This window comes from Ipomoea nil, unplaced genomic scaffold, assembly GCF_001879475.1.
Source record: "Ipomoea nil cultivar Tokyo-kokei standard unplaced genomic scaffold, Asagao_1.1 scaffold3030, whole genome shotgun sequence".
In the NCBI taxonomy this organism is placed as follows: domain Eukaryota; kingdom Viridiplantae; phylum Streptophyta; class Magnoliopsida; order Solanales; family Convolvulaceae; genus Ipomoea; species Ipomoea nil.
The window spans coordinates 6,382,384-6,396,238 of NW_017619458.1; the positions used below are offsets into that span (position 1 = coordinate 6,382,384).

The 13,855-nt window shown below is 41.9% G+C and overlaps 1 protein-coding gene across 2 annotated transcripts; it reads right to left on the reverse strand.

Annotated features, from left to right (window-relative positions):
* Positions 1-9,719: 9,719 nt before the first annotated feature.
* Positions 9,720-13,050, reverse strand: LOC109163628 (probable receptor-like protein kinase At5g47070). Of its 2 annotated transcripts, none has more exons than XM_019312364.1 (5): positions 12,896-13,050; positions 11,796-12,219; positions 11,439-11,699; positions 10,683-10,805; positions 9,720-10,474 (listed from the first exon to the last, which is right to left on the reverse strand). In XM_019312364.1, the coding sequence occupies exons 2-5, from the start codon at positions 12,180-12,182 to the stop codon at positions 10,031-10,033; spliced, it is 1,215 nt and encodes a 404-aa protein (XP_019167909.1). In that variant the 5' UTR covers positions 12,183-12,219; positions 12,896-13,050; the 3' UTR covers positions 9,720-10,030. The 2 variants fall into 2 exon arrangements, with proteins under 2 accessions (XP_019167909.1, XP_019167910.1); XM_019312365.1 differs by having other exon boundaries at positions 11,796-12,235; positions 12,896-13,032.
* Between the last annotated feature and the right edge of the window lie 805 nt (positions 13,051-13,855).

Sequence of the window (13,855 nt, forward strand, 5' to 3'; positions counted from 1 at the left end):
TCTTCTGCAATCTCAACATTTTTGTGGCAGCCCTCATCTTCGGTAAATTCATCAGTTTTCTCTTCAACCAAATTAATGGGTCGTCGAGCCCTACATTCATTCGAGCGATGCCCTGGTTCCCCACATTTGAAACATTTACCCGCCATGGGCCTAGCATAAGGATTTGGTGCTGTATTACGTGCAGGTTGTTCACTATTTTGTTTCTGTCTAGGATTCCTGGAAGCAGCTACTTCATTGGATGATGCCGGGTGGGATGAGATGGGAGTAGGCTGGTTAGAGGTGTTACCTTGCATAGGTGGTCCTGAAGGGATGCGAGGGACTGAGTTGGAGTATTGCTTCCTTTGGTTGGATTGCATGAGAATATCCTCTGCCCGTGTAGCCATGTTATATGCTTCATCCATAGACCAGATAGGTGTCAATGTCATTTTCTCTCGGATATTAAACCTCAGCCCATTGATATATCTGCCAGTCTGTTGTTCAGTAGTTTCAGAGAGATTACAACGGGCTCCCAAATGATAAAACTCCTCTGTATATTCATTCACACTTCGGGATCCTTGAGAGCATTTCTAGTACCTTTGAAATAATTGTTGTTGATAGTCAGGGGGTAGAAATCTTCCTGACATTAGCTTCCTCATTTTTCTCCATGTAGTGACCGTCATTTCTCCTTGCCTCCTTTTGTTATTTTGAGTGACCTCCCACCATGCAGCAGCTCCTCCGCGTAACTTATGTGCAACATATTTAGTTTGGCGGTCTTCAGGAATATCTAGCATGTCAAAGTATTTTTCTACCTCATAACACCAGTCAAGGAAGGCTTCTACATCCAAATTTCCATTAAAGCATGGTAAATCAACCTTTGGCCGATAGTGGTGTTGTCTACGAGCTTGGGCATACGGATTTTGGAGTTCATCTTCGGAGTCACTGCTATTTGTATTGCCAAAGGGTGGGTTACCCAACGGTAAAACTTCATGTGCTCTTCCACCCGGAGGTTGGTTCCTTCTTTGGGGTGCGACCGCAGGGGCTTCACCATTTCCGGTCACGGGGGCTTCACCATTTCCATCGAGTCTTAAGCATAAGTTGGTGAGGATGTTGCGAATTTCTTGAAACTCGCGGTTAACATTCTCTCCTTGCGTTTGAAGAGCTGCCCAAAGGGCATCAAGTCCACGGTCACCGCTCGTGGTCTGATTGTTTCCTCCGTTGTTCCTACCGTGTGCCATTATAGGATCAACGAATAGAGAGGAAAAAGAATCGCTATCTCGTTCGTAGTCCAGTTTATTAATGGCTGTGATACCAAACTGATGTAAGACGAAACAAAGGAAATTTGAAACTATCTGAAATAACCAAGATAACTTTTGTTCTATATTCTTCAATGATGCACCAAAGGCTTACAACCATGCTTTATATAGCAGGCTTACGGGAAAAAGGAGAGAATTAACTCAAAGATGGTGGGAATAGTAAACATCACATAGGAAAATAACAATACTTGGGAAATAAAATAACAATAAATAAGAAAGCAATGCATGCATGTAGCAGCCAAACATAAAGGAGATATTAATGAGTTTTGATGCTGGTTGTGTACGCCATCACGAAGCCCGATCATGGACCCTTAAGGAGAAGCGTTGATACTATGGTCATTAGACTAGTGAACGCGGTCGTTAGACCGGAAGCCCGATCATGTGCCTATATTGAGGAAGCGTCCTAAGGCGTGATCAGATCGCAAATGCGGTCACAAAACTGGGAAACCCAATCATGGGCCCTTAGAAGGGAAGTGTCCCTAAGGTGCGATCACTAGATAAAGTAGAAGCGTCCCCAAGACGCGATCACTAGCTCGTAAACGCGGTCATGAGACCAACGAGCCCGATGAGGGGAATATAAGTGACTATTAGAGTAGTAAGCTCGATCACGGGAATGGTTACTCCTGGTCGAGAAAAATTTAACCCCAGGCTGCTGGGAGTCGAGCATTAGTTTTTGCTCAAAGTCATGATAAATACACAAGCAATGTCGAAGCCCAGGCCAACTTAACTAACTTTAAAAGTACGTAAAAACACGAGGCAATACATAAAATTATTAAAAACGAAAGTTGAAAGCGAAGAGCATACAAGTATATATTCTTGGCACAGTCGAGGTTGAACTCCTAGAGTCTACGCTCCAAATGAGAATTTCCGGGCACAAGCGGGGTCGGGATCCCGATTAAAAATAGTTACTCCTCAAGGAAGGGAGGGGGGAGAGAAGTCGGGGAGTTTTCCCTCGCTCAGCACCGGTTTGGTCGGACGTCGGCTTCGCTGGGACCGGTTCCGTGTAAGGCGTCGGCCCGGGGTCGGCAATCTCTTAGGAGAAGGCGCCCAAAATGGTGGCAGGGGTCATCGTCCTCGAGTGTCTTCACCAAGGCTACTCAAACCTCCATCTACATCACCCATTGACCGGTCATAAGAGCCCACTTCCCGTAGGTCTAGACAATATCTTCGACGACTTGGGTCTTTAAGAACGATCGGAAGAAAGGCTCGGGAGTGGCTCAGTCCTTGCAGAGGGAGGCCGGGAGACGATCCAGGTCGGTGGCCGCGTCGGCGAGGGAGGAAGACGATGCTAGTAGTCAGAGATTGTAACACCCCAGATTTTCAAGACTTTTTAAGCTTATATAATAAAGGTAATATCTCATTACATCCCAAAGTATATCATAAGTGTACGGGGTGCTATGCCACACCTGGGCTAGAGAACCCAGGTGCACAGGCTGTCTAACTAATATCCACTGAAACATAATGCATAATATGGCACGCAGGCCGAAAGGGAAACTACTCTACTTCTATGCTCCAGTTCTAGCGCGCTCCAGTGCTCTAGTCCTCTGTGCTTGAAAGCCAAATATATCTGTTCAGCGAGAGATGCTGGTAACCCACTCCAACGCGTTGAAATACAATACATATAGCGATATATATATAGATATACGAAAACCATTTGAGCATGAAGATATATCCTACGAACTCTAGCTTTAAAACCGGGAATGACTCGACAGATACGGCCAGACACAAGCACAGTTATAACGAGCATATGCAGTTCATAACAGATAAGGCAGATAAGGCAAAGCATAATCAATGATCATAACCCAACATGAACAATCCCTAATATAAACCCCATAGTCACATCCCCCAAGACACTTGTAATCACAACTCGTCCATGTCACAACACATAACACACTTTGTTGGCGCCACAGGACCAATCGCATGCCCATACATGAGGGTCAGCGCATATAGCTCTGACACGGCCCCGCAGCACCCTGCCCCGTATCGCAACACGGAGGGGTCGATCGCAACCGACCGATGAACCGCAGCTCATCATAGTGTTTGATCGCAACCAAACAGTGGACCGCAACCCAAGAGAATGTCATCTGACCGCAGCCAGGAAAAAGGACGAACCGCAGCTCGTATAGAAACGTTTGATCGCAACCAAACGGTGGACCGCAGCCCAAGAGTATCAATCTGACCGCAGCCAGCTTCTGAACCGCAGCTCAGGATAACCAATCCGATCGCAACCGAATTGGGGTAACACACACATAACACATAGCAAGCACATGCAACCCACATTACACATTAGGAAGGGGGAGAAAACGTATAACAAAACCTATGCGTGATCCATCACTTACTAAGGATAGTCCTAAGGGGTTCATACTTCTTTCACCTAGGTCAACGGGATACCAATTCAACTAGCATGCAATATAATAGACTCATAAACCTACGAACGGTACCCGAAACATCAAACTAGACATAGGCACGATAAACCGAGTCCGTTGGGACACCACGGGGAACGGGGAACATCAAACGGGGAAGCCGGGATCCCAAGTTGGGGGAATTTCCAGTGGGTAGCCGGTGGGTGGGGGGCCACCCGCCGGCTGCCCGCCCGCCGGCCACCCGCTGCCAGGCGGTGATTCTCGGCACCGGGTAGGTGGCGGGTCCCCTACCCCCCCACCTACCCCCCACTGACTCTTTTTCATCAATTGCGCCCCGGGAACCGTTGTGGAACCCGAAACCATGCTTAGACACTTTGCAACGCAATTAACGATTAACACGTAGACAATTAACGGATCAAATACGAGAAACGTACGGCACATAACCTATCATGCTTTTCTAAACATAATCGACACCCAAACATGCGATTTCCCCACCCGATACACCAAGAATAATATCATACGATACAACCTAGGGTTCTAATCACTTTTATAACATCAAGAATACGATTCGTCTTCTAATTACAAGATTCGGTACAAATAACACATAAGCATCAAGAATGCCAAACAATTATCAAGAACGACATATAAACATCAAGAACTCCGCATAATCATCAAGAACATCATTATTATCAAGAACCTACCAATATCAAGATCACCCATGGAATTATCCCATCAATCATCAATAATAATATCACAATTCATCAATATACAATAATATGGGGAAATCCTACGGGGGAAATCATAGCTATGAAAATAGGTTTTGTTGAGACATGGGTTACCTCTTAGCCTTAATTAATTCCTTGGCTATGAAGGATCTTTCTTTAAGCTTCCTTGCTTTCTTGATTTCTCCTAAGGGGATTCTTGGAGCTCTTTTGGGGTGGTGGGGCGTTATTTTTGTGGGAAGTTCTAGGTGCCTCCTAAGTCCCCTATTTATATATTTAGGAGTCCTAATTAGGAACTAATATTATAGGCTTGCTAATTCTATTCCTTTTGGAACTAAGGATTGGGTTTAGGGGTTGGGTTTATATATGAAGGCCCATGGACTATGGTTGGCCTTTTTCCCTAATTAATCATTATGATTTATTCTTTCTCTTGGGCTATTGATTAATTAATTAAATGGTTTTAGGGGCCGTAACACGGGGTGTTACAGAGATGGCAGACTTGATCTTCAGTTTGGCCTCCTCAGCCTCTTACTCGGCTGCTGTCAGTTTTTCCTCCATAACACCGAGCTTCTTCTCCAGATCTCGGATCTTGGTTTCACGACAGGCCAAGATCTTGCTTAAAGGATCGACCTCCTTCTGGTGGATGTTCTCGGTGACTTGGGCTCAATAGAAGAGGTCGGCCACCATGTGGGCCAGCTGCAAACAACTGTGATTTAAGTAAGCAAAAGGGAAGAATTTACTAACCTGCATGACATCCCTGGCCTCCCGCTCGCCAACCAGTGTGGCCGTCCACTTTATTTTGCTCTCGCAAGGGACAACACTGCAAATTTTGTGCAAGGCGGCTAGATGATCTTCCCCTCTTAGCAAAACGTCAATAACGGGAGTTTGACCCGGGGAGTTATCCCGTTTCTACCATTTAAGGGGGCCACCTCCTCGACCTCCGGTTTTGAAGCTTTCTCCTTCCCCCTCTTGTTGCAGACCCAAGTAATCTGTAGCTCGGGACCCGAGCTGGTGGGCTACGCAGCTGATAGAGGAATGGCTGTCGAGATTGCCGGTTCGGTAGGGGCGGTCTCATAGGTACTAACCTTCCTCCCACCCAGGGCGACCTTGGGTTGGGGCTGTTAGGGGGTGGAGGTCCGTGTGTTGTATCCCTTGTATAGGCCCATACCTAGAAGTGAGTAAAGAAAGTAAGTCGAAATCTTGACAAATAAAACTCCCGACATGTAAAACTTAAGGGAAACTCACAAAAATTCTTTGTCTCAACCTTCAGCGCTCGAGTCGGTTGTTGGAGGGGGAACCTCGACTGTAATAGCCTTCGACTCGGGTCTGTATTTGTTTTCCAGATTGTATCTCAGATCTTGGAGACTGGCCACAACGTACTCCTCGGGCAAGCGGAAGATGTGATAGTCGTAAAACTCGGATGATATTTTCATCGCTAGTGTGCTTAGAGCCCGGGTCTTGGTCGGGTGGGTGTGCTTGTGAAATTTGAAAGTCCAAACTCGGGGGACTAGTAGACGCCACTTAACCTCGACCAAGACGATCCGGTTCTTTCACCCCTTATTGTTGTCCGGGTGGTGGGTTATATTACAGTGGTGGTCCCAGGAATGAATAGTGATAAATCCCCACCCCCCTCCCCCTCCTGTGCTTATGTGGAAGTGCATGGACAAAGAAAAGAAAATGAAAAGGGTCCATTAAGCACGGGAAATTGTGCCGAGCACAAATTTTAGGGAAGCAGGCCAAAATGCGATGTACATTTGGACTGCTTTGACCAGGGAAGACCCCGTAATAGAAAAGGAAAGACATAAGGAAAGGGGAGAATGGGAACATCAGCTAAGCTTTGAGGGAGTCGAGGTGAATCCCGAACCAATCATCTTAATGGTGCTCAATAACGTTACCTAGAGACCGGTGACTATCGAAACGAACCCGGCTGGTCAAAAGTGAAGAAACCTCTTCGACTTCGGCTCGGGTAAGGAGATAAAGATGTTGTTGCATGGCCTCACAACTGAGGTATACGTGCATCCCACTCAAAATGGTGGGAACACGGATCGTAGTTGAGTGCTCACCACCAAAAGGAATAACCGGAGAGGTCGTGGTAGCACGTGAGCGCGGGAGGGAAGAAAGAAGAGAAAAGAGAGAAGAGAAAACAACCCAAGGCGATTTCCCTTAAGCGGAGGGCCCGGGTTCTTCATCGGATGGTGGAGTAAATGGTCGTTGGCCGATCTGGTCGTCAGCGACCCAAGACAATTCCACTTGATCACCAAAGAACACCTCGATCTCCCAAATAGTCAAGTTGTCCATGGAAACCGTGAAGGAACCGATCTAGATCGCATCGTCGTAGTCCCGGGTCGAGATGTTTTGGCTGTCGGAGTCCGACAAGTCTTCTCTTAAAAGTAATGGAAGACATTTTAGAAGGAGAGCTCGGAACAAGGCGACATATAAAGCGTGCCTAAATATAAACTAAAGAGCAGGAAAACTAAAGGTTCAAAAGGAGATACTTATCGACTAAATCGATGATTGAACCGGGAAAGCACGCAAAAATTGCAAGGAGATCTTCTTGAGTGTAGTAGTTCGAGAAGTTCCGATCTCAAGAGGATGAAATAGGCGCAAATAGGAACCCCTAGAATGCTCTATTTATATAGGGTGAAAAGGGGGAAAAACTTTTCAAATTCCAAAATCTCGCGCAAATCCCGAGAAAGCTAGTAGATGGCTGACACGTGCCCAGGAGGTGGGGCGAGCGGCGATCCGCGCTTCATCCATACACCCGCATCGCACCCAATCCACGCTCGCGGGGAGGACCCTTCATAGTTGCTCAGATTTTTAGCCCAAACTCTTCCTCCATGAATTGTCATCAAGCCACGAGCTAGGGGGCTACTTCATAGGGATTATCCCCTAACCGACTATAATGTACACTTGGTCGGTTTTGAACCCATTTCGTGAGTAGATCCCGACCCGGTCATCGCCGACCTATTTAGTACACTTTCCCGACCTAAACTTCGACCGAGCATAGCATGAGGCGATTAAGCTTATGAGCCGCATTAACTCTCCGCCCCTGAGCTAATTAGCTCGGGGCTAGACCTGGCAATTCGTGTATACGGGTTCGTTAACGGGTCGACACGATAATGACACGAACACGATAAGGCTAAACACAAACACGACACGATAAGGTTAACGGGTTCAAATTTGCAACACGTACACGAACACGATTTGTTAACGGGTTAAACGAGTTGACACGATAGATACGTTTTGTTAATAGGTTTCGGGTCGTGTCGACACGATATGACACGAAACATGTTTAAACCCACTAAACCTATTATTATATTTTTTTTAAAAAAAAAAAAAAACTAAAATTTAAAGTTAAGTTATATATAAAAGAAATAAAACCTACAATTCAATCCATCAAACAAACTAAAAAAATATTCAATTTATAACATTCATAAAATAATAAAATCCAAAAATCATAATTAAAGAAGTCCATGCCAGTTTTAGAATAAAATTGAACACAATAAAAATTCAAATTTCATATTGTTGAACATCAATAATTGGTGTAGGATTTTAGCCTAATGTAGTAAATTCATCATTAGTCATGTACTCATGTTCCATGATATCTTTAGTAATCTCATTCATGACAATGGTTCTTAGCGGGTTCTAAACAGGTTTGACTAAACGGGTTCGTGTAAACGGGTTAACACTATAATATTAACGGGTTAAACGGGTTCTTAATAGGTTTAACAGGTTGACCCGTTAAGACACGAAACATAACGGGTCCTTAACAGGTCAACCCGTTAACGACCCGGGACATGTTAAGGCTAAACACTAACTCATTATTTTCGTGTCCGGTTTCGTGCCGTGTTAACAGGTCGTGTCCATAATTGCCAGCTCTACTCGGGGCCAAGCTGTCGACCTAATACCGCTAGCAAAATTAGATGGTAGCATACCCAATAAATTCAGCAACTTAAAGGACACGCGGGCTAACCTCCTTGGGCCCCGACCGGTACATGTGCATGAGATTCACGTGCCACGCATGCTGGAAGACCGGTACCTGTCCCCTCTTCGCCCCTATAAATACCGCATTAAATTCTAGCAAGAGAGACTTTTGACAATTTCTCTATAGCTTTATTTAGCTCGGAAACCTTTGGCCTCACGCCTATAACCGAGCTTAATCCCTTAGACCAACAAGCAGACTATACAAGGACCGAAGCCCGGTCCGACCTCGTACTTCGTTCAAATTCGTAGTAAGCCCTGTATTTACTGCATCAATTATGATCTTGTTTATTACGTATTTGTGTTTTTACGTGATTTATATGCTTACATCACTATCTGAATTTTAGTTCTAACATGGGGTTTGGTTCAAAGAAATATTCATCATATGTAAGAAAAAAAAAAAAGTATGGGAAGGAAATAAATGCTTCTTGTATAGAGCAGATATAGCATGGGGAAGCCCCATTACATCCATATTCATATATTGCATCTGCTCTGATTTGAGCCCTTCTACTTGGACATGGAGCAAACTGCATGCACTATATGAAAAGTATAAACATGTGAAATGGACTATTCAGTGTAATAAATTAAGATCCTAAATGCCCAAGCTAACAGTATAAGCTCAGTCAAAAATGTGTTCCGTCTTAACCAAAACAAAAAGTTTAACTGATAGTGAGACCGTAGATTTATATATTCCATGCTCAACATCACTTTTATCTCATTGACTGCACAAAGAAAACGGGAATAAGTAAATATGATGCAAAACAAGGGAAACCAAAAGAACACACACAATATAACTCAAACTCAAAGACTTTCAATTATATTCAAACTTGAACTTCTCAATACAAAAGTCTGTTTAAATAGACAATTAAGAAAAACCGAAGAGTTGCAAATATTAAAAGCATGCATGGGAAAAGTAAAATAGTCATAAAGAGAATTACAAATATTAAGAATATTTAAAGTTAATCCAAATTTCCAATAAAAATAGCCACCAAACTGCATGTCTCTTAGAATTCATGTACTTAACCATTATTGCTTCAATTCATGTACCGCATCAAAATATCATATCAGAAACTCGTACTCAGATCAGACTCAAAAGGATGGCTTTACTGATCTGTTTCTCTGCTAAAACAAACTAACCTGGCAGCAGCTATCTCTTACTTTCAGTTTTGCATTCAACCAAGCCATTAGACCTGCATTCTGAAACTTGAAAGACTATATATCATACCCTGCATGTGGTGAAAAGCTAGGATAAAAAAGGACAAAAAATGATATTTCCAACTTGAGATGGAGATTGAGGAAAATTTTGCCATCTGGGCACTTAAAATCTAATGTCGAACGAATGCTGAATCAAAGCAGTGAAATCCAGAAAGTAATCTTTCATTGCAAGTATAGAAAGATATATTAATGGCCAACCACAGTGCTTTTGACACAGAATTGAAGGATAAATTCCAAAAAGAATAGATCGAGGGCTTCTAAAGCAAAACAATATTTTTATGGCATTTGCTTTCTCACCACCAAATCATTGCAGCCATTAGTATAGCCAATCTAATAGAATTTGCACTTCACTCTACTTTTATGATCAATAGAAGACGTTAGTAATTCCTTCTATGACTCGCGTCATCATAAATCTCTCACCAATGTAGCCAGCCACCATCTCCAACTTTGATATCACTTAACATATTTTAACTTTTTTTCTGTCAATATCGTCTTTATTTGGAATAGGATGTGAAGATCTTATGGGCCGCCGAGGATTCCCCAATCCTGTGGATGCTTCTGCAACGTTGTTCACCATCTCCAGAACTTCACTCATCTTTGGGCGTGACTTTGGGTGTCTCACCAAGCAGCGGTTTGCAACAACAGAGAGTTTCTGAGCTGACCTTACGAAATTGCCTTCAAGCCTAGGGTCTACTATCATATGAAACTTCTTTGAATCTGATACATATGGCTTTATCCATTCCAAGAGCTTCTGCTCACTCTTGGGACGATTCCTATCCAACGGGCGTCTCCCTGTGATGAGTTCATAGAGAAACACTCCATAGCTCCATACATCATTCTTGAATGTGAGACGACCTGTTTGAATATATTCAGGAGAAGCATATCCCATTGTTCCAACCACCTGTTCAACCACAAATATATATCACATCAATACAAGATACAAAACTCATTCAATGCAATTCACTTTCCTAGTATTGTTCGGTATCAATAATATATAATTACCTATGTTATGCCCATGACTATGTTCACAAGACTGGCAGGAAAAAGAAATTTGCTAAATTAAGTATATTATGAAAAAAGCTAAGGTATATTGTTATGGAAGTGCATACCGCAGTTGAGACGTGAGTACGCCCTTCGGGAGGACCCAACCTAGCTAACCCAAAGTCTGATAGCTTTGCATTCCATTGCTCATCTAGTAGAATATTTGAAGATTTGAAATCTCTGAAGATGATCTACAATTTCCAACAAAGACACAGATTTCAGGCAATGTCAATCATTCATAATTACATCTTCAATACTGTTTGGTAGAGTTTATAGCTTATTTTAAACTACAAATAAGCTAAGTTCTGTTTGGTAAAACATAGGGAGCTTAAAATAATAGCTTATTTTGAAACGCTATCCAACTAGTGTTTCAAAATAAGCTCCTAGCTTTTTAACTTTTTTCTTTCTTTTTTTATCTTTATTAATTTACAAAAATGACACCATCTACCCTTTATTAATCAAAATCTTAATATCTTAGTTTATCCTTTTACACTTATCAGCTAATTCAACAGCCCCAGGGTCAGCTCCTCGAGGTAAACTAGCCTGGTTGCCTATAGCTGACCGGCTCAAGCCAAGAAGGCAATAGGCCGCTCCGGTTGGGAGTCGAACTTGTAACATTATGATTACCAAGTCAATAGTCTGACCAACTTGGATGGAGTTGTACCATTCTTTTCCCTATCTTTTGAGTAAGGATGTGGTGGTTAGAGATTGATCCCGGAAGGAGTTGGGCAGATTTAAAGCGTAGAAATCATATGCTTGACTTTAATTCTTTGTGAGTGCCTAGTATTGCTATAAACGGGCATAAGGAATGAGCAGAAGTTAACCTGAAAATCCATTCCCTCGTGCAGATATTCTAAGCCACGTGCAGCATCTCGAGCTATTTTCAACCTCATGATCCAAGACAGTGGTGTTTCTGACTTGGCCGACAAATGATTTTCCACACTTCCATTAGGCATATATTCATATACCAGAAGGCGCTGGATTCCCCTTTCATCATCTTCTGCACAATATCCAATTAATTTGACAAGGTTCTCGTGTTCAGCCACACCAAGTACATTCACTTCTGACATCCATTCTTTGTGCCCCTGTTGCATAAACCAAGAAACTCATAACATCATCGTAACAACAGGAGTGGCTATTGATGGAAATATGACAGGAGAAATTAAAGTAGCTTAGCTTGCCTGTATTCCTCTTCTGCTAAGTTGTTTTATGGCCACATCAACCCTTTTAGTGGGATCTTCAGAATTCTTAATTGTTCCCTTATACACCGGTCCAAATCCTCCCTCCCCGATCTTGGTTGAGTGGTTAAAATTTTTCGTTGCAGTTTTGAGTTCTGAGAATGCAAAGACCCTGAGATTAGAAGGCCTCTCAGACAAATTCGGGAACTGCGTTCTTCCTCTGGACTCCGTACTAGCATCTGATGCAGTCTTAGAATTATACTCAAGACTGGACGGCCGCAGTTCAGGATCAGAAGAGCCAGATAAGGAGGAGAGGGCCGAATTTGAGTTCACTGTATTCAGTTCTTCTTCCTTCTTTTGAGCATTGAAGAATAGGGCGAAACACTTCATGGTCTTCAAATTAAAGAAGTACAATACCCTCAGCTCGCTGCAGAATGCAGATTCTGATTTAAGAAGAATAGAACCTTATTAGTATTCCATTTTTCACATCATGATAGCAAGATAAAGCAAAATCTCAATCACAACCAAGATGTATGTTTATAACCCCAGTAAAGAGCTGGAAAATTAATAATACTTTAGCCTTAGGGACACCACTCTGAACCACATCTTATATCAAACTTTGCTAATTGCAAGAGTTTAAACTAACTGTAACCTAAGCAAAATCTCAATCAATTCAACCTGTAAACTCACACTATTTTCAGTATTTTGAGTTCAAAACTAAATACAGTACCCCATAGCTTAAAACTCAACAACACTTTTTTTTTTTTTTTTTTTTTCACAAAAAAATTATGCAGTAAAGATATTTCACCAAGAATTTAGATGAGCCAAAATCTATGCAATGATTCAATCTTCTCCGGTTCAGTAAACAAGCACACACACAAACTTTTGGTCAAGATATGTAAGATATAAACACAAACACATATACACAATGGAGGTGAAGACTTAGCATATATAAACTTGAAGACTGGAAAATATGACACTGTCAACCGTCTATCTTGACCAGAATTCTCAGATATAAACTTGGAGAAGAAGAATTCTCAGATATCATGCCAAAAATCTATGGGTTAAAAAAATTTAAAGAAATAGAGAGAGAGAGAGATCACCTCTGGGGCAGCCTGAATTCACAACAATGTCACTAAAGATTCAATCTTTGACAAAAACCCAGAAGACCAAGAACTCCCACAAGCAGCCAGACCGGCAAAAGAAGAAGAAAACGTTGGATGACCAAAAGAGGCCCGGAGTCTTACACAGTTACACACGGCATGACAAGAAGGCTTCTTATCAGACAAGTGTAAGCGTGTAACTGCTACCATACCCCACAAAGAAAAATATGTGTATGAACGTATTATGTTCTAATGTTTATACTTTATGCGCATTCCTCTGTATCCGAGCTGAAACGCTGCCACGGATTTATCTAGTTCAGTAGGTAATATTTGAGAGAAGAGAACAAAATTTAAAATTTAGTAACAGTAGTGTAGAGATTATGTTTAAAATGAGTAATGTGTATATTAACATTTAGTTCTGTTTATTAAAATAATTGAGTCACTAAATTATTATGATTTACATTCTGTCACATGCTCTATCTATTCAAAGTATGAAGACATTGAGATTAGGAATTCAACATTTTGAAGAAGTGTCATAGCCGAAACGTAAAAATGTTATACTTTAACGATATAATTCTCTATTCTGTCGTATGCATTACAAATATAATAATAAAAATAAAAACAGCAAAGCAAAAACAGTGCACAGAATCCTAGATGGCCAGATTGAGTCAAAGGTTTGTTTGATACGGAATTTTTTCATTTTTTATTTTCATGTTCACACTCTTTTTTTTTCTCTTTTAAATGGGAAACAGAAAATAGTCAATTGACCAATTGGGGAAAGTAGTGCTATTTAGAGGAAAACATGTGTTAACAGTAGGGCTTCGGTTCAATTAAGGTAATACCTGAATTTTATTTCAGATATCTGAAAATTTGAAGTGATGTTTTTAACATTTAGGTTCTGTTTGGCAAACCTAGATGAAAAGTTATAAGCTAGGAGTTGAAAGCTGAAAATGAGCTAAA